The sequence below is a fragment of the Serinus canaria genome, chromosome 2, assembly GCF_022539315.1.
Source record: "Serinus canaria isolate serCan28SL12 chromosome 2, serCan2020, whole genome shotgun sequence".
Taxonomy (NCBI): Eukaryota; Metazoa; Chordata; class Aves; order Passeriformes; family Fringillidae; genus Serinus; species Serinus canaria.
Window position 1 is genome coordinate 100,937,844 of NC_066315.1, and position 24,133 is coordinate 100,961,976.

The following is a 24,133-nucleotide window of genomic DNA, read 5'->3' on the forward strand; positions in this document are numbered from 1 at the left end:
TCCTATGACATGTGCAAGGGCTTAGAAATCAGTCCTACCTCCAAAGATGGCCACAAGGCTAATTTCAAGAGTGCCATTGTTCCCAAGTCCCCATCTAGTACTAAGAGAAGTGGTTCCTGCCTGGGCTTGGCGCTGTTTTGGGTGCAAACAGCAGTGCTGCTCCAAGCCTGGTGCTGCTAGGCTAACAGAGCAATCCTTCAGGAAGAGCAGCATTAGAAGAAGGACACGATGGATGCTGCCTTTGTAGGGATGGGTGCATAGCTGATTTCCAGGGGTGCCACACAGTTTGGACTCAGGGGTGGCTTTGGGCCACAGGGTTCCCAAATCCCTGTTCCCAACCCACCAGGCGTGCGGTCCCACACAGACACCATCCCAGTGAACCTGGGTGAGGGACTCTGGCTCCCAGCAGGAGCAGGAACATGTGTACAGGCACTGAGAGGCAGGAAAGTAGGTCAGTTGCATCTCCTGAATGCTATAAAATAAGTTTTAAAAAAATCTCCTGGGTTGAACTTTCCCAGCAGTGAGGAGGTGACATGGATAAGTTCTTGTACTCATCTCAGCTCCTCAGCAGTGGCACCAACCTGCACACACAGCACCTGTCAAATTCCTTCCTTCCAATTTAGCACTTGGTCTGTAGAAACCCTTCCTTCCTTCCTATTCCCACCTGCGTGAGAACAACTCCCATGCCCTGGTCATACTTACTGCTCCAGTTTTTTCTACAATGTATTGATAAAAGGGCACCAATAGATTTTATATAACTCCTGCCCAAAGGATGTGAAATCTTGGAGGACATTTTTAAATACGTTTCAGTGAACAAAGAAAAGGACTACACAAATTCCTGCATGGAGCTGGACCCTTGCTAGATTCACCTTCTCCAATTCCATCACAAAAAGCGATGCCCAGCGGGCTGTGCTGAGCTCTGCCCCACCGTGTCCCTCCCTTCATGCCCTGGAGAAGGAGGCTGCCTGAGTCTGGCATAGAGTGGCAGCTCTTCCCCTGCACCAACCCAGAGCCCAAACCCCCCAACAGTGCTGCAGTCCACAAGTGACTACAGATCTGCTATGCAGCTGTTCCTCTCACATGCCTACCCACACAAATCCTGGTGCTCCAACTTTGCTGGGAAGGCACGGAGCACCACTAAATCCTATTTTACTACAGGCAGGATTAAGTTTACTCATCCATGATGGCACTGTAAACCTTGCCAAAAAAACTTCTTAAAATCATGCACCATCTAAAAACTGGACTCTCAGGTTTCTTAGAAAATCTGTAATATTTTCTTTCCTTCACTTGCCTTTGGGAGAAAATATCAAAAGTAAAGGCCTTTCAGTTGAATTACTGAGTAGATGTTGATCTGGCAATTTCCATCAAAAAAAATTACATAAGTAAGCAGCAAGATTATATAGCCTACTGTAATTTATTTTGTCAGAGAAAAATTGCACAAGCAACTGCATTATTATGATGGACTATTTTTAATTAAAGTTCCTGAGGACAAGATAGGCATCAACTAAGAAAAGCCACCCATGTCTGGAAGCTATATTGAGAATAAAAAAATGAAAAGCCAAAACACATAGAGAAATGGACATTTGACATTTGAATAAGAATTTCTAATAGCTCCGAGGAAGGAAGAATATGAAACTGGAGTTTCAATTTAGGGCCGATTCAAATATAATCCCTTCTCTTAGGGATTTGGGGCTGTGAAGCTTCTCAACTTCAACAAGTATGCTTTTCTCAAGGTTATGTATGTCAGACTGGCAGACACTTGCATGTTCCCTTTGGGAAGCAAGCTGGGGATGATCATTGACAGTGCCTGAAAGAAGAAGGTTCTGCAGAAAATCTCTTCAAGCTAATGGGACCCCCGGTAAATCTCAACTTAATGCATTCTTAAATTCTAAATCAAGTGTTGTCTTCATTCCTAAAATTGGTGGTAATATTTGCACTTGTATGACAGGTCTGGTTGCTCACTTTATACAGATGCATGCCTACTCTCCTTTGAGTCTTCCTAAATCCTTGCCCTTCAGTGATAATCATGTAGCAGTGAGATTCACAGACTGGTGACTTGTTTACGCTGTCTACCCAACAAGTTATTCTGTAATAGCTTCTGCCTCGGGCACCTCTCTGTGCCAGTATAAAAGTCACTTTGTCTTAGACTGGGGAAGCAAAGTCAGCAGCCAAAACATTTTTCCTACAGTAAACACCAAGGAGAAATGATGGGGGTTTAAAGATTGCTGTCAAGAGCTGTGATTTGGAGGGCAGCCAGTGAAAGGATACCCAACACAGACAGTAACTCTTTAGGCACATGCATATATTACAATTCTAATCAGAAAAACAAAATAAAACACAAAATTGCTTTCAAACATATCCCTGAAGATTCTACTGTACTAGCAGTTAAAGAATAAGAATCCATTGCATAGTAGTTAGACCTTGAAGCCCAATGGCCATCCCTACTCAAGAGATCAGGAATAAACAGACAAAAGGTAGTAAATGTTTTAAACTATCCCATGCTTTGCTTTCTCCCATCAGTAGACCTGGAGTAAATCACACAGACAAAATAACCCCGTGATGTAATTTTCTGAAATTACAGTGAGGGTCTCAGGCTAAAAACATTTAGATGGCCCCAAACACATTACTAAATGTCAGTAAATACTCTGAAATATCTTCTTTTCATTTTTGTGATTATGAAGGGGCTACTAACTCTTTTCATTTTTGTGATTATGGAAGAGCTACTAACTTGAAGCAGTTATACTGGCTAAAAATTTGTTTAAGATTACTCAAAATCCTTGCACATAAAACAGCAGTGCACATTCATGATTTTTTTTCTCTTAAGGACTGTTTTCTTTCTTGTATCTGTAATAGTAACCAGTAATATATTAAATTCATTTTTTGCGTAGTCTTTTCTTTATTTATGTTTCCTCACTACTGTTTAAATCCCCCTGGAACTCAGTGGAAACAGTCCTCAAGCTCCATGGCAGTCTCAGGCTGACATTAGATAGGGCTCCTTGAATGTGGCTCAACAGCAGTTTGCATGTGGCTACTCCCTGACACACCCAAACATGAAAACAAGGCATCAGTCACTGTTTACAACACTGCAAGAAACGCTGTAAACATAATGAGATCATCGCAGGAAATTCACATGGTAAAAAACCAGGGAATTAACAAGACAAACAGAGGAATGCTTCCAAGCAAATAGACTTCATGCAAAATAAAAAAAGAGGGACAGTGTTTTCCAACCTCTGCTGGGCCAAAGAAGAAATCCCAACTGCAAATTAAAATCAGAGTGCTTGTATTTCATTAAGGTTAGAAAGGAAATTCTGTCGGTCCTCTGATCGCTGTTTGTGCCAGCCAAAAGTGAATTTATGGCATAATTGAAATGACATTCTTTTTCTGCTACTCACTTGCTTCTGATGAGCATCATTATGCTGAAGCAATTTATCATGCTTTATGTCTGAAAGAGCTGTTCTCTTTCCACAATCCTAGCCTTTGTACCATCACTCTCTAAAAATCTGGGCATTATAATTTCCTTCCTCCTTCTGTTTCTCTTTCATGAAAACTCTGCTGACAATTGAGAGAGCACACAATCTCAGATAACTATTAAACCCTCTGAGAATTAAGACATATTTTCACTGCCACAGGTGAATTTCCACTCTGAGTCTTTAGCTCCAGTGTCCCTCATCCAGCAAATGCTCCAAAGAAGAGCAGAAGAGAGACAGCCACCTGCAGCTGGTGTATCTGTAAGTAGGCAAGCAGCTGCCCCAGGTGCACAGCAGATCAGCTGACTGCTCTGCAGGAGGAATACTTGTAGATGTAGCTTGGCAAACAAAGGAAAGGAGACATGTTCTTTTCCATTCCTCCTTGCAGATGAGCGAATTATCCCCTACCAAAGGCAGAAGCTGGTGGGTTGGCTGGTGCCCTCAGATGTGCAGCTGCAAGAGGCTACCTCTGCTTATCATAGCAGAGAGCAGCCAACCCATGCCAAGTCTGTCAGCAGAACATTTTTGTTACTGCTGTTTACAAACAAACCTCATTCCATGCTGAGATATCAGCGCTGGCAATCAAAACGTAAACTAAACAGATTTACCTTGAAGGTTTGATTGACCAAACAGCAAGCCCCAGATGCTGCTTTAAACACCATTTGCAAGAACAGAAATACCTTTTAAACTTTTAACTGCTCAGCTTCACCTAGTTGAGACTTTAGTTCATTACCTGCTGCTGCAGTGCTGAACTGACAGTCTGGAGCTGACAAAATGCTGCCAAATAAGGGGAAAGGGACAGTGTGGTTGCTGGATCCCACACCTTATAGGCAGGAGTAGGCACTACACCATAAGGCTCTAATCAAAGGGTTTTTAGCTAACTTTTGAGAGTATCCACAGTTGCAAGATACTGAAGCCTTCAAATTTTATTTGGCTGTATCCAAAACACTTCATTAAACCTCAGGCACTTGTTTGCTGGAGGACATCAAACCAAAATATTGGGTGCTTTGATGTATATGTATTAGTCTAAAGGATTAATTAGGTCTGCAAGAATAATTAACAATTTGAGACAGAAAAAACTCCCTTTGCCTGGAAGTCTGCCTGTGGAGATAGCCACTGTTACCTGTGAAGGCTTGACTTGGCCTCACCACATAGCCAGCTTCTCTTTCATAACTACACACAGAAATCAGAGCTTTGATTCTTCTCAAGGTCCAATTCCCTACCTCCAATCCCTTTTAAATATGTAAGTATTGTCATCAGTTTCTCCCATATTTAAAAATTCCTATGAACTGAATGCTAAACTCCTAGAAAGCTTAACATGGACATATTTTTCCCTACCTGAGCAGTAATGGGATATTTTACTTTTTGTTTCATCATCTCACTCCCCAAGGCTGTGTTTGTAACACTCACTCAGCCATGATTAAAAAAAAATAATTATAATTAAAGGATGAAAACAAAGTAAAAAGCCAAAGTTATTACTCCATGAGGTTAAAAAAAAAAAAAAAAAAAGAAACACAGGTAGTTATAATCATTATGACATTTTGGTATCTGCTCACTTCTGGTCAAATTCTCCATCTCCTGTGACAGAGGAAAAGATAAGTTGTCACTGCTATCCATGTCATACTGGGAGAGACTGACTACCTGGCTATAATAGTTAGGAGTGCTGTCAAAAAAATCCCTAAATGCACAGTCACTAATGATTTCATTGTGGTACATCTTTCATTTGAAAATAATAGTCAGTACTTTAATGGAGAAAATAGAAACTCAATAAATCCTTAATGATGCCGAGTCTCTTTTATGCTAGCAGTTTTACATGGCAAAAACAATTCTTGGAAATGTCAACCTGCCAATCTGGTTTAAGGTTTTAAACCTTTATTATGAATTTCAGAGGTAGACTAGAAATATTTCTGTTAATGGCTTTGTTTGAAATGTCTTGATTATGGATAATCAGGAATGAGCAGTAGATTCTTGCAACACAAGAAGCCCCTGAATAGAAAATTAAAGCTAAATCAACATTATCCCAAGGCTTTCTATTCCTCATTCCCCATCATAAGGTTCCAAGTGGTTACTGCCACATCCTCCTCACCCAGCAGGTCTTCATGTGAAACAGAAGTAAAATGAGCCTTTGGTGGTGGGCGATTTATCCAAACTATTTCCTCTCCTGAATGCCCAAGAGGAAATCTCATATTCTTCCCCTTCTCCTCGCTGAGCTGCCAAGAAAAACCCATCTCCAGGACCTCAGAGCAAGAGCTAGAGGGTCCAAGTGAGAAACTAAATCTGTTGCAGACCAGGAAAGGGAAGAAAAAATGGCTTAGATTTTAAAGCCCAGATTATAACATGACAAGAATCTGTGCATTTAATTAGTGCTCTTGTCTCCTTCAGTTGTGTCGGCTGCTGACCCAGAGTAAAGGTGCCAGGATCCAATCAACACCCCCATTTAAAACCAGTTAACAGACTGTCAGGTTTAGTTGTGAAAATGCCTTTATTAGTAACTGGTTTTAGCCAATCCTGGAAAGCACTGTCACTCTTTATACACTGAGAATTTCATGCTGGTTGGTTGAGGAACCTGAAGCCTTCAGAAAGGCTTTCTTTTTTCCCTCTCTCTTGAATTGTATTCACAGTGAAAAATCATGTAGTAGCATTACAAAGACCTTTCTTTCAACACCAGATTCTTCGAAGAGGTGTGGTACTTCTTGTGGAGCATTACATTGTGGATACCTGTGGTGTATTGTGTCCAAAGCCTTCCTCTTCCTTTTAAGGAAAGCATCACACAAAGCATGTGTGAAATGTCCATATCCAAATTGCTCATACCCCAAAGGCTCCCTCTTCCTTCCTTTTGACTAAGAAAATTACTGTCAAATTTTCTCCTGATCATCCTGTAGCACAGAAGCAGCAACACTGAAGTTGTCCATTGTGTTTATTCATGCCAGCTCAGAAGGACAGCAATTCATGCAATGTTTCTGTTTTTCCCAACAGCCTGAGAGCACCGTGTTCAATGAAAGGCATCTGCAGGAGTGCCAATGGCTCATCTTCCTGTGCAGAACCACAAGAACTCCTTCTATTTTTTACATTCTCCCCCCAAAAGAATACACAATTTCTTACATATGGTTATTTTTGCAAGAGTTGTGTCCAAGAGAAGCAAGAGACATCTCTGAATTTGTGTTATTTAAATTACAGTCTCCTCTATGGCTGTGTGAACTGGTGGACTATTCGTTCAAACAAAACTGAACAGATGCAAAACTTCACCCCAGAGTGAAATCAACACTGCAGGATAAAAACCACCCTGCCTTTAATATTCACTGACATATTGTTTTCTATTTTGTTTGGGTTTTTTGCACTCAATACAGTCAGGCCCAGAATGGAAGTGACAAGTTATCCTACCATGGGAATGTTCTCACAGTATTTTCGGGGAGATTGAGAGCAGGTGGAGCCACAAATAGCAGAAAAAGCTTCCTGTTTAAAGATTTTTTTCCTTGCTTGAAGTCCTGACCTAGGGGAGCAGCTTTTGGCAGCAGCTGTAAAGTAACTTTCCAAGTAGTGTAGCTCAGCCCTCAGCAGCAGAGACTGCTGTCCCAAGGTGTGGCTGTAGTCCTGCTCATCTCAGCTGCCCCTAACCTCAAGGGCTGGTTTGCACATACTGGAGAATTTTGTGTTCAACTTAACATCTGTATCTGAAAAATGCTGAGGAAAAACCTAAGGTGAAGAAGAAAAGGAAGGAACAGAAGGTGAGAGAGTCCCACCAAGGAGGAACCTGTAGAAGGGGAGAGAGGAAAGCTGATCTGCTTGCCATTGGAGGGGATGGAGGACACCAAGAGGGATTCTTTTTTTTCCTTTTTTAAGGAAACCAACCCTAATTTCTTTTTCCTTTCTCTTGTGAAGGTAATCCAGAAACTGTAGTCACATACCCTGACAGCTCACGGCAACAGCGGAGAACACAGTAACTATCATTCTATAATTTTAATTCATGATGGTCAAGGTACAACAATTGGTGGTTTTAATAGAATGGTCAACACTGTATTAAAACCACCAATCCAACAAGTGATTCCCACCCTTTCACGTCCTTATAAGTAATGTAGGACCTACATTTCAGTTCCTCCCCAAACTGTTATGGGAACCTTCCCCTATAATTGCCCATAGGTTATGATACCTTTGGCAGTATGCACTGCAACTTCTGGTTTGGGAATAATCAACAAATTGGTAAATTAATCATAAAAGACACATGAGCATGCAATGGAAAAGCAGAAGGATTCCTATAGAAAGGAGGACTTTGGGAATGACCAACCTGTCAGTCTCACCTGTGTGCCTGGGAAGACCATGGAACAGATCCTCCCAGAAGCTATGCTAGGGCACACGGAGGACAGGGAAGTGATTTGAGACATCCAGCACGGCTTCACCAAGAGCAAGTCCTGCCTGAACATCCTGATGGTCTTCCACTGACTCCGTAAGTGGGTAAGGGAAGGGTTAGCCCAGTTTATAACCTGGCAAGAATGATAACCTATGCATTTTCTCCAAGGAAATCTTTCCCAAACTGGTGGGGGGGAGGGGCTGCTTGAATTTGCTTTCTAGAGGGACCCCATTTGGAGGTTTCTTCCCAGATTTGCCCAAAACTAGGAAACCCACAGAGGTGGTAAATGCCCCATTCCTAGAAACATTCAAGGTCAGACTGGGGCTCTGTACAACCTGATCTAGTTAAAGATGTCCCTGTTCATTGAATGTGGGTTGGACTAGATGACATTTAAAGATCCCTCTATTCTATGACGGGCCAGACCCTTGAAAACTGAAAGAAGAGATGAACAAAACAAATCCCTAATTATTTTTAATAGAAAAATATATGAAAAACATTAACAAGGAAAACAATTAAAAGGTTTGCAGATTTGCATCTGCTTTAGAACTGTTTTATCATATCATTTAATAACTTTATTCTCTCCTCCATCCCTTCAAAGTCTTTTTTTTTATTTAACACCACAGAACCCAGGATGGGAATTTATCTTGAACTCCGCACGCAGCGACAATGAGGTGAGCTGCCTTCACCAATCTCTGCACAAGACCCACTTTCTCCTGGCACAGCTGACTGAGGCAAGAGCACGCTGAAGAGGTTGGACTGTAACTATTTTGGAGTGATCCCTGAGAAAGAGGCCCTAAATAGACCAATACGTACATCTGTCAGTCTCAGATGGATCGTTGTGCTTCTTCTGCCCACACAGGCATTATGCTGATGTCCCTAAATATCAGCACAGCTTACCCTCCCCAGCTCTGGCTACTATTGATGGTACAAGACCTAAAATTTGGGTACAAATATCTTGTAATTTTTGTATTTATTTCGGCTAGAGCTTCCATCTTGTGACAAAATATACAGTAAAGAGAAAAGGAAACAGAGAAATCACAAGTCCTGTACCTATTAAGGGCAGACTGTGTCATTTTTCTAGAATGAATGAACCACCATGGTGTGCACTTTAAGAAAATTCAGGCTTTCTCAGATCAAGGCACATCAAACCCAAACCCAAATCAAGTGAAGGCTTTGCCATGCCTCCTCCCACAGAACAGATACTGTCTCCTCACCAGGCATTTTTCAGCAGGTTGAGTGTAGGAACAGGGTGAAAAAACATCCTAACCTTGCAGCAAGGTCCCAGCTGATATAACTGCTGGCAAAACCAATGGGGGTGTGGGGATCACTTCTGTAGGGATGAGAAAGAGCCTGAAACACTGCACACACCATGGCTTTGGCATGGACTGGGTTTGCAAAAAGAGCAAGATAGGTGAAAATATCCTCATCTGTGGCCCGAAGAAGCAGGTTATTTACCAAGAGCAGCAAAATGTGCTGATTACAAATTGCTTGAAGAATCACAACTGCGTAATTCCACCTCTTTACCACTTAAACCCTTTTCCTGACCTACTTGCACCAGCTGACTCCATTTTCCCTTTCAGAGGAATGGAGAACTTCTAGACAGATCCAGGCAATGTGTGGCACTCTGCCGAGCTGGGCTGCCTTTCAGCCAGCAAGACTTTGGGCAGTGGAGCCAGGCTTACCTGCACAGTGCCAGGCATGGAGAAGGAGGAAAGTCCAGTGCTGTGCCATGTGGCAATGGAAAACTTGCCAAGACGGTCAGATCTCTGCCCCTCATTCATCCTCTGACAGCTTGAGTAGTGCAATGTTAATAATTCATAAGTTATCTCTGCAATAAGTTACGTTCTCCTTTTAAAAATAGAGCTAGAGAAGCAAGTCTAAATAATTAATTTCAGAAGAAAAACAATCAAGCAACCCTTTCAAAGAAGGACAAAAATCAATAGCTCTGACTTTTTTTCACCTTGCTAAGCGTTTCCGGAAAATACCATCCCCATGGATGACAATGCCCTGGTGTGACACATATTCTTAAGTGCAGCATCATCACAACAAAAACCACAGGCAATCTGCAAAATTTGTTTAGAATCTATGCACCTCACAAAGCTGCTCCTCTCACCCTGACAGACTGTCTCTCCCTCTTTTCCATCCTGCTACCCCGCGCTCCAGATGCTGGGATGAAATTACCGGTGATGTGAGAGGAAAACATTTGGCACCCGCTCACCGGGAGCCAGCCAAAGGGCAGGGAAGCTGTGCCTCCCAGGAGTGGTGGCACTGAGCTGCCCACTGATGCCAGCTCTGCACTGAGTACCTATTGAAGGGAGCTTCTTTACAGGTTTGCACACCATTTCTCCTTCAGCTGGAACTCCCTGATATGCACAAGGCTGCATTCACTCGGGATCTGTGCTGGCTCCTCTGAGCCCTGGGAGGAAAGCAGGGAGGGCAGGGCATGAGATATCCCTGAAACTACAATGCCCTGGTATCCACCTCCACCCCAAACACCTCATGACACTTCCCACAGGATCAGTTGTCAGATGGTTGCTGATCTGAATTAGATTCACCAGGGAGTGGAATGGCAAGGGATATACCTAGTCAACTTCAGCATGCATTTAGCTGTGGATACTCCAGCTTTAAATCACAGCTTCTGTTCACAGAAACAGCAGCATGCTGCGACAGTTTACTTCTCCTGGAACAAAGTCTTGTCCACACCTTGGCAAGGAAAACAAAGGGTACTGTCTTCACCTAGGACTTATGCCCCAATTGAAACACGATTTAGAAGATGGAGAGCAACACTTATTTTTCCCCCCAGAACAGCACTTGAAGGATTTTCTACCAATATTTTGCAAGGGCTTGCTGAAGAAAACCTTTAATTACGTTAGGATATATTAAGAGAAGGAATGAAAAGAAAAGAAGATATTTTTCAAATGAAAATGTCACAGGGACTACAGTTTGTTTGCACTGTCACTGCTGAAGCCCATGTGACAGACAGCCGGATTATTTTTGGTAACTGGGTGGAGGATGGGGAGTCTGATACACTATTTGAACTTCTCCATGCCAGTCTCTGCTATTGAAAAAGTTACCAAAAGGCTTCTGCTATGTAGTAAAAAAAAATTAATTATCAATGGAGCACAGAGAAATTTATTTTATCATACAAAGGTTTCCTTATAGGTAACCGGTATCTAGACAGTCATGCAGCTATGGAAGGTCATTTTTCCTGCTGTAAATGCCATCACCTAAACATAATTTCTCCATATGCAAAGGCCAGTTGTGGTTCTTTTAAGTATTTGGGAGTAATGAAGGGGGTGAGTCAGCAGGAGCCCAGACCTGGAATGAGAAACTCAGGCTGAGTAACAGAAGAGAAGAGATTTTGCAGGAGACAGATCTCTGGATCTGATCAGCAGAATCACTGTTACTTTAACTCAAAATCAATCACTTCAAAAATTATAATAGGATTTGGAAGTAATGTCAGATGATTGCTGGCCAGTCTGGACAAATAGCAAATACCTAGAGAACAAAGACAAATCAGAGCTTGGTGGTAACTTATTTGCTAAATCATAAATCTTAATTTCATATATGCAGATACTGCTCAGGGAGGGCATTTATAACATAAGAGAGTGGCACAAAATATTTGGAAAATGTGAGGGGTCCTTTGGTTTAAAGATATTTTTAAATTTCTAAAAATAAATGTGGACAGTGCATTAGAAGATGTATAATGCAATAATTAAAAAAAAAAAAATCATGCTGCAGAGTTTGCTTCCTAACTACTGTGGTTTTTTGAGTCCAGAGAGATCCATTCCCATGCATGGCCTCCTCCTAAGAAGGAGCAGAACATTTCACTCTCTCTACAGTTCCTGAAATGCCATAACAAGTATAAATCATTCACTGTGGGTAGGTACCAATTTATTATTTATCATAGTGAAAAAAAAGATATTGGAGACAAAATGGTTCTGCAGTAAAACTTTCATTCAGTTAATAGGTTTAGTTATGATTATTGCATAGGACTTCATTACTTAAAACTGTCACAAGCACTAAATTCTATACAGGGTTATTGAGTCAATATATGGTTCTTGCTTAGTCCTTTTAGTGTTACTTGAATCCTGTCCTGTTTCTCATAAATTTCCCTTCAGGTAAACTCACTGATAGCTAAAAAAGGTAATGTATTACAAAAATCAAGGAATTTTCACAGTATATCCCTACTTCTGTGAGTAAATCTCCTTTGAAAAATGTCTGAAAAACATGATGTGCCACTTTAATAAATATGTATAAATTCCTAGCTAATGAAAATATGGGGTAATGTTTTATGCAAACAAGTGTGTTTCCACCAAAAATAATTTCTTTACCATTTGTCCACCACTTTGCACCAGATCTGTATTTATATCAGAGCAAAAAGAGGGAAATCTGATTCCAGCTTGGGATAATCACACTTTACACACATGTGTAGCAGCATGAGTTTTGCCCTACTCACAAGGTTCATGGCAATGAAAATCATTGTCACACTCAGCTCCAGATTTCACACACAGCAGCCTCCAGATTTCATTTGCTATGTTATGCTTATAGAGGCAATTCTTCTGTGAGCAAAATGCACTCCACCTCTATTGATTTTAAACAGAGTACTGCCCTTGCACTTTGGAGCAAAACTTGTCTCAAAATAATATGTCTGAAAGACTTTTCAACTTATCTTGTGTGTTTCTACCATTTTTATAAGGTTCTGAATGTAGGTTTTCACTCTGTTATACAAATATTTTAACAGAAAATTTGCTTTGACTGTTAAATGCAGCAGTTCTTGAACAGTGCCTCAAAAATAAGGTGCTGCAGGGGAGGAGCAGAGAATAAGCTTAGGCATTACACCATCCAAAGCAAGAAAATCTCTTGGATGAAAGAGCATTTATAGAAGTCACTCTCCTAAAAAGCCCACAGGTAACTTGGGAAAGCCCATTTACAGTAGGTGCTGGTTCTCATCTCAGCCTGTGTCCTGAAGAGACATGTTGGAGGCATTACTATGGGCCAGAGGACTTGTACTTCTTTCCTTAAGCAGAAATGAATGGAAATAGGATTTCTTGCCTTTTGCCTCTACCCTTATTTGTAAAAACACCACTGAACTTGAGCTGCAGCCATGGCTCTCTGGCAGCTGGAAGTGGTTTCCTGAGTGAAGATGCCCAGGGAGCAGCACCTGGGTCTCTGACAGTCCCAACAACCTGAAGGGCTTGAAGCATTTCAAGTGAAGTTAGGAGCTGGCCAAGAAAACTTCAGTGTCACACAGGAGACTGCTGCTACAGCAGAGGTCCTTACAAGGCAGAAAGGAACACCTCTGGTTGCTCCCCCTCTGCTCCTTCTGCTTCCAGTGGCCATAAGAAGGACTGTCACCTGCTCACTATGGCCAACACACAACCAGTCAATTTCTTCCCAGTAAACCCCTTTCCTCCCAGTTACACAATTCTCATTCCTTTCTTGCTAGCCCATTTCACAGTACTCACATCAAATCTCCCAGCAGCTGCTGCCCCTGACCTTATTCCTCCCCTCTCTTTGTCTGCTCTGATGGGGCTGTCCATCCCCAGCAGCGTCAGTGCTGCCCCAGCTCTGCCTCATCCACCACCCTGGCTCACCACACCAAACCCAGACAAAGGACATGGGAAAATACACATTTAGCAGCTGCAAACAAGCAACCAACTCATTCTCCTCTGGGGAATGGGAGCTGGTCCCATGCCATCTCAGTGCTTTTCTTCAATAAGCAGCAAAAATGGTTTGTTCTTCCCCAGGTATGGAGCTTTCAGAGACAGGCTTGCTCTGAAAGGTACTGCTGGCAGGGGAATTAGTGATCATTGTACATGAAGGCACACAACACTTGCCAAGCATGACTTCCTAGTTGTTTACACTTAGAATAAAAATAGATCATCCTTTTGTGAAGTATCTTTCCTGGGAAAGTATAAGGAAGGAGTTCCTTAAAGACACCCTGGTGGCTCCAAAGAAATGAAGTTTGGGGTGAATTAGATGTCGAGTGGAGATGTTGAGTTCTCAAAGAAAATCCACTTGCTATTGTCAAGCCTTTGAGAAAAGTTCTGATTTGTAGATGCTCAGAAGAGAATTGGTAAGGGCTTTGCACTGCTGCAAAGGAAAGGAAACTTTGGAAAAAAACTGTTCTGAATGCTTTCTGGTTGATTGATTGAGAAAAATTCCTAATACACATCGATATTTCTCATGAGGTGCATTAGGATATTAGGAAGGGGAAAATGACAGCTGCAGGGATGTTGCTGAGGTAATTTGTTAGTGATGGAGTCATTTTTTTTCTGTCCTGGCAGCCTGCTGACTCAAATGGCAATGTTAATAACCCAGACAACACGAGGAAAAAGCAAGCAAGCCTTGGCAGGGATATGTGTTCTTATCAAATCTGCGAGGGCACACTGCCTTTGCTTCCAAAGCTGTAAGGAGGAAGCAGCTTTGTTAAGCCACAGAAAATCCTAGCAAATTCCTAGAAGGGACAGTTCTCACAAACATCCCAGGATATGCTACAAAGAAGTGTTCACAGCAGTAGGAAAACTCTGTAGCTCTGATGGAGAATGCCACAGAAAAATGTATCAGAGGGTGGTGCAAAAGCAGTTGAAATGTTCACAGTAAAAAGGACAGAAAAGGGAAGATTTGAAAAACGAAAACTGAAAAAGTAGGTGAGTGTAATCATGGAAAAAATCAATGAACCACAGTGCTTCAGCAGATAGAGAAGACTGACACAAAATACCTTGCTACTGTCAGTAAAGTTAAAAAGCATTCAGTGAGAAAACATTGTTAGCCAGTGAAAGAAGTATCTTCAAAAGAATCAGTGACAGTATTTCAGGCAAGAGTAGCAGATGATGAACAGTGATAAACGAGTAAAATCTGAAAAATTTAGGAAGTATTATGGGTAAAGAAAGAACTATATTATCTTTTGGCTAAGAGAACTGAAAGCAAAAAAGGAAGTACAGCGGCATGAGTAAGCAAAGTGAGTGCCAGGATACTGATGAAGACATTCAGAGAAGAATGATGTCTAACTGGAAGACATTGGAATTGGACAAAATTCACAGGCATTCATTAAATATCCTTATCAACTCATATATTAGCTCAAAGCACAGGAAATGCAGCAAAAGGCTGGCTGGATGGAGCACATTTATGGAAAAAAAGAAAAAGACAAAAGGAAAGAAGGAGGTGGCATCCTAAAAACCTGCAGGTGACTCACCAGTTATCTGAGAGCTCCTTAATGATACAATCAGTGAAAATCAGAATATTTTTTTGATGGGGAGCATTTGGCAGATACTAGAACAGAACAAGGGCCTAGATGCTGTTTTGATAGATTATGCAAAAGAAACTGTGTCATGGAATGGGAATCCAGAAGCACCTGGGACTGGAGAGGAGAGGAGAGGAGAGGAGAGGAGAGGAGAGGAGAGGAGAGGCAGAGGAGAGGAGAGGAGAGCGAGAGCGAGAGGAGAGTGCGAGGAGGAGGAGAAGGAGGGAAGAGGAGAGGAGGAGGAGGAGGAGAGGAGAGGAGAGGAGAGGCGAGGAGCACGGAGGGAGAGGAGAGGAGAGGAGAGGACGAGGAGAGGGATGAGGAGAGGAGAGGAGAGCGAGGAGGAGAGGAGAGGAGACGGAGAGGAGAGGAGAGAGGAGAGGAGAGGAGAGGAGAGGAGAGGAGAGGAGAGGAGAGGAGAGGAGAGGAGAGGAGGAGAGGAGAGGAGAGGAGAGGAGAGGAGAGGAGAGGAGAGGAGAGGAGAGGAGAGGAGAGGAGAGGAGAGGAGAGGGAGAGGAGAGGAGAGGAGAGGAGAGGAGAGGAGAGGAGAGGAGAGGAGAGGAGAGGAGAGGAGAGGAGAGGAGAGAGAGGACTGTGAAGGATTATTTTCACAGTAAGACACACTGAGAAATATTATTTAGTGACAAGAGAGGAAAGTCTCTCTCATTTGTACTTAAAACAACTTGAAATTACATGGTCAGTAGGAGGCAAAAAAATTTGCCAGTTAAAACTGTAAGGCTTCTTTTTAAGGAAATAAAATTTTCATTTAGATAGAACAAGCCCAAATACTAAGAAGTCCTGTTGAAAATATCACAGGAGATCAAAACAGGTATTGGTGCAAAAAAAAACCCCAAACCAGCACTAAACATGACAAATGTTAGAAATTCTTCAAAAGATTATGATAAACACCAAAGGTGGCATTAAAGAAAGAGTGCTTTCAGAGACATGTACAATTCCTAAAGGTATTTCAGCTTGCAAAATACATTAAAGTTAATCAACATATATGCCATCTACTGCAGTGAGAAATGGGAGCCGAGGGAATTGCACGGCATGCCAAGGCAGGAGCGAGCACTGAATTAAGCAATAAATATGAACATAGATGGGAGAAAACCTTTCTGTTGATCCAGGGATAGAGAATAGTCAAAGCTATTGCAGAGAATGAGCATATGGTTGCAGGAAGCTATATCAGAGGGTGAATACTGTCTAACTGGGTCTCAGGCAACGCTCCAGGACCAGATAGGAAAATGATCCTTGTAACTGTTGGCCCTTAGATAGACAAGATGCAGAGTCAGGGTGGATTGGGAAGAAGCTACATGGCTTTGGGGTCACTTTTGTCCTGATATAAAAAGCACTAGCTTTCCACTGGCATGCCTATAATACATTCCTTGCACACATTTCATGTTCCTAAGGAGGCACCACTTCTGGTAGTTATTTGAACACATCTTGAATGAAGAATATTTTTTTTTTTAGCAATGTCAACAACACTGCAAACACACTTATCTGACACATGCGTAGCTGTGTTTCTCCAGCTTTTGGCTCATCTGTCCTTGTGTGACCTGCAAAGGACTCCAACCTCTCACCTCAGTGACCTTGTGAAATTGTGACTGCCAGAGAAACCACAACTCACAGCATGCAAAACCAGACTATCTCTACTACTACTACTACTACTACTACTACAACATCTCATGATCCCTCTTATGCCCTGCTTTATCTCCAGATCAGCATGAATACATCCCATCATTCTACCTGCTATGTCTCCCTTTCCCTAGCTCCCCTCCAGCTTTTGCCTCTTACTGGCAAGGAATGCATACAAAGTAAGGGTGCATTCACCTCATCTTGCAATCCAGCAGAGAGACAGCTGACTTAGCAGCGCTTCCCAGCACAGCTGGGCTGCTGCAATCTAAGTAGCAAGGTAAATTCAGCCTGGTTAGAGCCAGCTTGAGCCTTCAGCCCTGCTGGACCATTTTTTCCCTCACTTCTCACCCACAATTTAGGTTCTGCTTGAACCACAAGACTATCAAGCAGTACCCAGTGGACCTGCATGTTAATCTACAACAAACAATAAATTTAGGTACTGCTGATGAGATGGCATTTTTTGACAGAGCAGAGACTGCAGACCCTGTAACATAGTATCATGTCCACTTAGAACAGCATTCACAAAAACATTGAGAAAGGAGAAGAATAGCTAAAACATCATGCAGGCTTTATATTTTGTGTCAGGTTCACAAGTAATCTAAGCAACACTGATATGTGTACCAGCTGATGATCTGCTCTGTTAGGTACAAACACTCCAAAACCCCTGAACTGGACTACTCATAACTCAAATGCAGAGAGAAATTAAATAAGGGCTGTCCTTATAAAACTGAGCCAGGCTTTGTGCCAGTTGACTCACAAGTAATGTTGGAAAGATTAAAATAACACATAATTGCACCAGCTCTCTAAATCTGACCAGGGCTCAGAGGATAAATGTCTTACCTCATTACTTTTAAATGCTCTATCTCAATCTGGTTTAAAACAGAGCAGGGGCTGTGAACTGCCAATCTGCTGTACTGTTAAGGGAACAGAAATACCACTGCAGATTGGGATGTAGGCTCCAGCAAAGAGCTGTGCTTAGTATTTGGCTTCCCTTTACGGTCCCCTGCTCCTCAGCTCAGTTGCTTCCAAGGATCATCACTTCACCCAGTATGACTGTGTGTCAGCACCAGTTGAAATGATCCCTTTTCTCAAGAGACAGCATTTCTGTGCCTGAAGTGCAATGTTATTTATACATTACAGACCACATTCCGGCTGCCCAGCTCATGCTGATGGCTCCACCACCACCACTGAGGAGTACCAGCCAAACCAGCAGCTTGCCTATCTGAGCCCTGCTCTCAGAGACAAGTCATGCACACTTCATTTGACTTTCAAGTAGGTGGAAGTCCAAATCTGTGTAAAGAACAGCTAGAGCTAGCTGGAGTAAAATCAGAAAGAGCTTTGCTCCAGCAGGAAGAGAGTTCTTAAGGAGACAGTTTAAAATGGGACAGAAGCCCTGTGAGAAGCCCCAGACAAAAAGTGGAGCATCACTCATCTACTTCTCTATTGATTCTAAATTACCGATGACGTATCTGGGACATACAACAAAGGAGACCTTTGAGGCAATTGTACAAGCAATATCAGCAAGCACTTCATGTAAGAATTACTCTAAGACACCTGTATGCCAAATTTCCATTCTAACCCATGCAATACTGCTCTGCATGGCTTTTCTGACAATTGCTTACCTCTTTTAACTTGTCCAGCTCATTTTGCAGCGTCTGCTTGGATACTTCCACCTCAATGATTTGCTGCCGAAGGACTTCATTTTCATCTTCTGCTTTAACTCGCTTCTCCTCCACGCTCTCCAGCTCATGGTGCAGTCTGACAGAAACATCTTTGGCTACCTGGTCAAAAGAGCACAAATGCATGAGGATCATCCATCAGGAGCAACAGCTATGGTATGTCTCCTACAGTAAGAAGCATATCACAGCCCGAGATAGCCAAGAGATTTTTAATTCAATTATGATACTGCTGATGGAACACTCCAAGCCTTCCAAGTACCAAAATGAATATTCATTTCTAATAAAGGAATCCAGAATGAAAATATATTTGATTACCCATCTCCAGCTCCCTCTCCACGTTATGCTAAGGCAATGTCACGAACAGCAGGAGGAAACAAGCAGGCACCAAAGCTGCCCATCAAAGTCCCAGCACATCCCACAGATAAAGCCAAAGAAAAGGAATTGTGCTGTAAAGCTGATGGGCTATCGATCAAAGCCACACAAACTTGCTGCTCTAGCAGAAATCACAACTAGGCAGCAGTGATGTGAAAGCAAAGAAATATATACTAACTTAGGTTTTCTGAGTCCAGCCTAACAAGAATAGATATTTACTCCAAAAACATTTGTTAAGGTGATACATCGTACAACACGAGTAATAACAACACTCAATATCTCTTTCATTGAAATCTAGGTACAAGATCTTTACAGAGTAATGTATCATTGCTATTGTTATAAGGTTATAATTTGGTTTCCATCATAAAAGAAAAAATTAGATCTGACATTTTAAAAGGTTTGATGACTTGATATGTTACTCTCATTTCCTCTGCTGACAACAAATCATTCTGCTTTCAGAAGGTTTTATGTTTTGCATTTATAAGTACAATATTCTTAATAATTCTAGTTAGAAGCAGTCCTCTCTACAGAAGATATTTTAAAAACAGCTACAAGATAGCAATATGAAGAAAGATGAGTAAAGCTAGATAACATCATGGCTTCATAAAGCTTTACTTAGTCTTGATGGAAGCATTTCTGAAAGATACAAAAACTGCTTCAGTATGAATACAATTTTGACAGGTATTTGTGTTTGTAGGGAATGAGCATGTTGATTCTCTATCTGCCCTGCAAAAATATTATAGCACTCTGTTCCTGTTACAAGTAATGCACTATTCACCAAGAAATGCGATTTAGACTATTTTTTTTTCCAGTTACTTTGCATAAGCAAGAAGTGAAAAGGAAGGAAACAGCATGAACTGGAAAAGGCATATCAGGTTTTGTTTACACGGTATTGCAAAGCTAAGGTTTTCAGTAAAACCAATAAATCAAGACCCTTTAAATCTTTCAAATGCAGAAATGTAATTTGACTGTATTTCTTTCATTTTGAATCTGAACACATGTTTTTTTTACTCACTGACACATCTTTTTATGGCGATGAGCAGAATATTTGCTCTCCACCACAGCAGAAGGAAATTGGTTGTGACATTTGGAGAACTACTGCTTGTTTCATGTGTCACCCTCACTTCCATTGCAGAGAGCCACATCACAGTCTGCTCTCTTTTGCTGTGAATATGAATCTCACAACCCACCTTTAAATCTTGTTCCAGGCTCCTAATGAGCTCTCCATCCACATGGCCTGTTTGTGCAACTTTCAAGCTTTTCTGTTCTGCTTTCCTGAGACGATATTGCAGAATGCGGCAATTCTTGTTCGCCCGGTCCAGCTCTCGCCGGAGCTCCTGCAGCTGGTAAACATCTTCCTCTAAATAGCTGTCACGCATTTCTTCCATTTCAGCCCGAAGTTCATCCAGCTCATCCTGTGAGAAGTCAAAACAGTGCTCCATCATACCTCTAAATCTCACCCATGGGAGCAAAATAGGAAACTGCTCGCTAGGATACCACATTAATGAAATGATACAGATTGCAACACACGGCTCCAGAAGCCACAGGAACAGAAGTTCTAACCCAACAATGAGTAATTATGCTGAACTAAATTAATGAATACTTGTCATATTTCTTTCAACTGCTTTGATAATTAAAAACAAACCAGATGCTCATGTCTCCTGAAACTGGTAACCTTCATTTTACCATCTCAAGTTAAAATTAAAACTGCACAATACTTTACCACCACGTGAACCAATTCCTTGCTTTACTTAGAGTGCAGTAAACCTACTTAACCAAGCACCTCAACAACTCTGTGTGGTGTGCCTTTTTAACAACCAACACCTTCTAAATATGACATTTTTTAGGAAAAAAAGAGTCCCTTACATGAAATACTGAAATGCTCCATATGGAAATGCTGTCCCATCTGAGCCTAACACTGTGCACTGGCTTAATGACATGTGGATTGTGTGCAGGAGAAAGTGGGGTTTTGTTGTGTGCACACACATCTCAATAACAGGACCACAGGAACAAAACAAAACCTGTGCCCGTGGGAATAACCTGCTGGTTCTTTTCTGGGCATCCTGAACTGTCCCAGTTCCATGTTGCACCATGTGTAGCACTTGCTCTCTAAAGTCAGATTAAAGATTTACAGCTGAACAAAATAAGCTCTGTCACTGCCATTTGTTTAACACCTGCATGACTGAAGCTCCAAAGCTAGAACTGTTGTAAAGGTCTTCCAGGTAGAGGAGTACAAAGTATTAAACTACTGCATGAGAGAAAAAAAATTATTCTATAAACTGAACAAAGCTGGGGGGTGGGAATCAAGAAGAAGAGGCAGGAGGAGAATATTTGAAATTAACTAATTATTTTTAATTGGTTTCTGTAAAATTGCATTTGATATTATAAAACCAAAATTTTCTGTGGAAAATTTTGCTTAAATAAGATTCTAGGAGAACTTGTACTGGGACTGGCTGCACTGTGACTCCACTTCAGACCTGTAAATCACTCTTGAAATACCAAGGATGGCTGGAGGTTATTTCACACTTGAAATTCCAAAGGTGGCCAGAGAACATTTCCCACTTGTCTCAGGTGGAAAGGGTGCTGCTATGAAGTCAGTACCCTTGACAAAGGCCCTCCTGCCCCTGGCTGAACCATCCCTGTCCAGTCCCTGCAAGAACACATCTGCCCATACTCTCCTGGCAGTCCTCTCAACCATTCCCCCTTCCCATGGCATAACCAGACTGGCATATTAATCTTGCTTCATTGGAGCTTTGATAACCAATGCAGGGCAGATCTTGTCCCTGAGCATTGTCCTGACCAAATGAGGATGGGTAGATGGGCTCTTTAGCCTTGTCAGTCATGCTAGAATTACAGCATTATCCTTACCAAAATCCCATCCCTGTATAAATACTCCAGTATTTATACAGCCATGGTTTAATGTCAATTAGTTGAGCCAGCATAAATTTTGGGTACACACAAGGCCTGTTTTTTCCAAAATTACAGCTCTGGGCTCACAGTGAGGCTTTGCTCCACCAGCACAGCCCACTCAGGACCCTACACCTTTCTCCCAGGATGCTCTGAAAGGACAGAGGAGTTTTCTCACAAGCCCACTATGTCACTGTACATTCTCAGTATGTTCAGATTTCTGCTGCAGGAGCATCCAGTCCCACAGCCTCTGTGGGACAGGGGCAGGATCAGGATATTTGTGTGGATGGATAAACTCAAGGGTTACTCCCCAGTGAGCTGGATCCTGCTCACACCATACACTGTCTGAAAAGGAGTAGTGTAAGCACAGTCATTGAGGTTAGCCTTGCAGCAATAACATCCTCACTAGTTCCAAATACATTAATTAAGCACAAACAGCTGACTTCAACGAAGCAAATGAGCTCTGCAGACCAAACCCAGCAGGATGCATTTCAAACTATTTAGGATCCAGGCTCTATCTACTCCTCCTCAGGACACAGCCAAATACTCTGGCCAGTTTACAGCTGACGCACAGGTGAAGTTTTAATACATTATGTATATTTTTAAAAAGAAAAACATAGCAATGCATGCTTGATTGGAGTGGGAACAAGGCCTGCTTTTCTTTTCTGTGTACACACTTATCACTACACTTCACATCTATAGACACTTTCAAGAGGTGAAGTAAAAGTTTAGCCAGTGAAGATAGGAGATGCAGAAGAAAATGTCAAGGTTTCAGAAACTGATTAGAAAGTAGCAGTGGCTTTTGAACCTAAGAAAAGGAGTACACTTGTGCATTATCAGCTTATTATTGAGGTATTTTGGCTAAGGTACTCATACCAAAAGTAGAGTCTTTACCAGTCAGAGCTAACACAGCCCTATGGAATGAACAGGACCAGAGTTATTTCTTAAGGGTTGTCTGCAGACTCAGGTGTAGAATTTACCTCAACTAGATTTAAGTTCAATTAACTTTTTAATGTCATCTTCAGAATGCGAATATTAGATTAGTAATTAGGTTGTAAATTAAAATTTTGAAACACAAATCCACAATAAAGAAAAACAACTGTCATCAACAAATTAATGGGATCTGGTTTATAATCTGCTGTTTACATTTAAGAACTAAGCAATGGCTTTCATGTATAAAGTAGCCTGCAATTATAATGTCATTGCTCATCTCTTAAACTTCCTTCTTATCTTTATCAGGTTTTGTTGGTAGTAAATTTCATTGGTTTCTAAAGACAAATAATAAACAATATTTGATTTCAAAGCATTTATTGCAACCAAATTTGGAAAGTGAACCTCACATAATTTTAAACAACCAAATCCCTGAAACACTCATCCCATTGAAACTGAATATTTCCAAATCCCCTCTGTGGGCATGGGAGTTCTCCCAGCTGTAAAAGTCACTCTGTCTCTGTTGGAGACTTCAATCCAATGTCTTTCCTCACAACAAAGAAGTTCCTCAAAGAGTTGCAAGAGTTGGAATGAGTTATGTTTTAGGACTGTCTTTAATCTCCTGGTAAACCAAAGTTTTATCAATCTCTCTTACCAGCTCAACTATGACTTTGCAAATCAGTGTAGTGGTGTTTTATTTTGGTTGGTTGGTTGTATTTCTGTTTTGGGATTTTTTGGGGTTTTGGCTTTTTTTTTTTTTTTTTTTTTTTGTGCTATGCTTGCCTCTGGTTTTGGTTATAAATACAAAGTTTGTTTTTCTCTAGTGTAATTTTTAGTGTAATTTTGCAGATAAATTGAAATTTAGAATACAACGAAGGAGGCTGTACTTTAATATCTCACACAGTTCTCCTCTCTGATATTTTTTGACTGACACAGTTTCTTTTCCACAATTAATTTCTTTTCTACTTCCAAAATTTTCACATAGAAATCAAACTGTATCCTGACTTCTTGTATTTAGAGATACAGCACCCTTTGGATGAGCCTTAAAGCAAGGCAAGGTGAGGCCACAAACAGTTGTGACTGTATAAGGAGCAGAAGCCTCAGTGTACAGGCTGCATGCAGCATCAGCCCATATTCTGCTGTACTGTTGCAGTTCTTGGGGCTTGAACCCATGTAGTCTGTCCTGCCCAGAGAGGACAAGAACCAGATTAAATCAGACAGATTAAATCTTTTTGAATAGCAACATGAAGACCTATTAATATATAACTAATATATAGAGAGGAACATGTCATCTCTGGAAAATCTGGCTCAGATTTTATATGTCAGTCAGCACACAATCATAGATACTGGGATAACCTTTAACTAAACCATAAAAGTTTAACTTTAGTTACAATAAAGACACAATCTTGCTTTCAATAATGGCCACAAGGCCACTGACAAGGGTGTAGATGCTTTCATTTCTTCACAGTTTATTCTCCTTGGCAGGTACTTGTGATTCTGCTGTGGACACTGAAACTGCGTGGTAACAGATCCTAAGTCAGAAAAGTTACAA

The 24,133-nt window shown here is 41.4% G+C and overlaps 1 protein-coding gene across 5 annotated transcripts in view; it reads right to left on the reverse strand.

Annotated features, from left to right (window-relative positions):
* The window catches only part of MTCL1 (microtubule crosslinking factor 1), a 101,984-nt gene that overhangs the window by 70,358 nt on the left and 7,493 nt on the right, over positions 1-24,133 (reverse strand). For all 5 annotated transcript variants that reach the window (XM_050971529.1, XM_050971527.1, XM_050971526.1 and 2 more), the window contains exons 2-3: positions 19,935-20,159; positions 18,316-18,474 (exon numbers count right to left, since the gene is read on the reverse strand). In XM_050971529.1, the coding sequence (XP_050827486.1) occupies positions 18,316-18,474; positions 19,935-20,132 (357 nt within the window). In that variant the 5' untranslated portion in view covers positions 20,133-20,159. The remainder of the gene's footprint in view (positions 1-18,315; positions 18,475-19,934; positions 20,160-24,133) is intronic.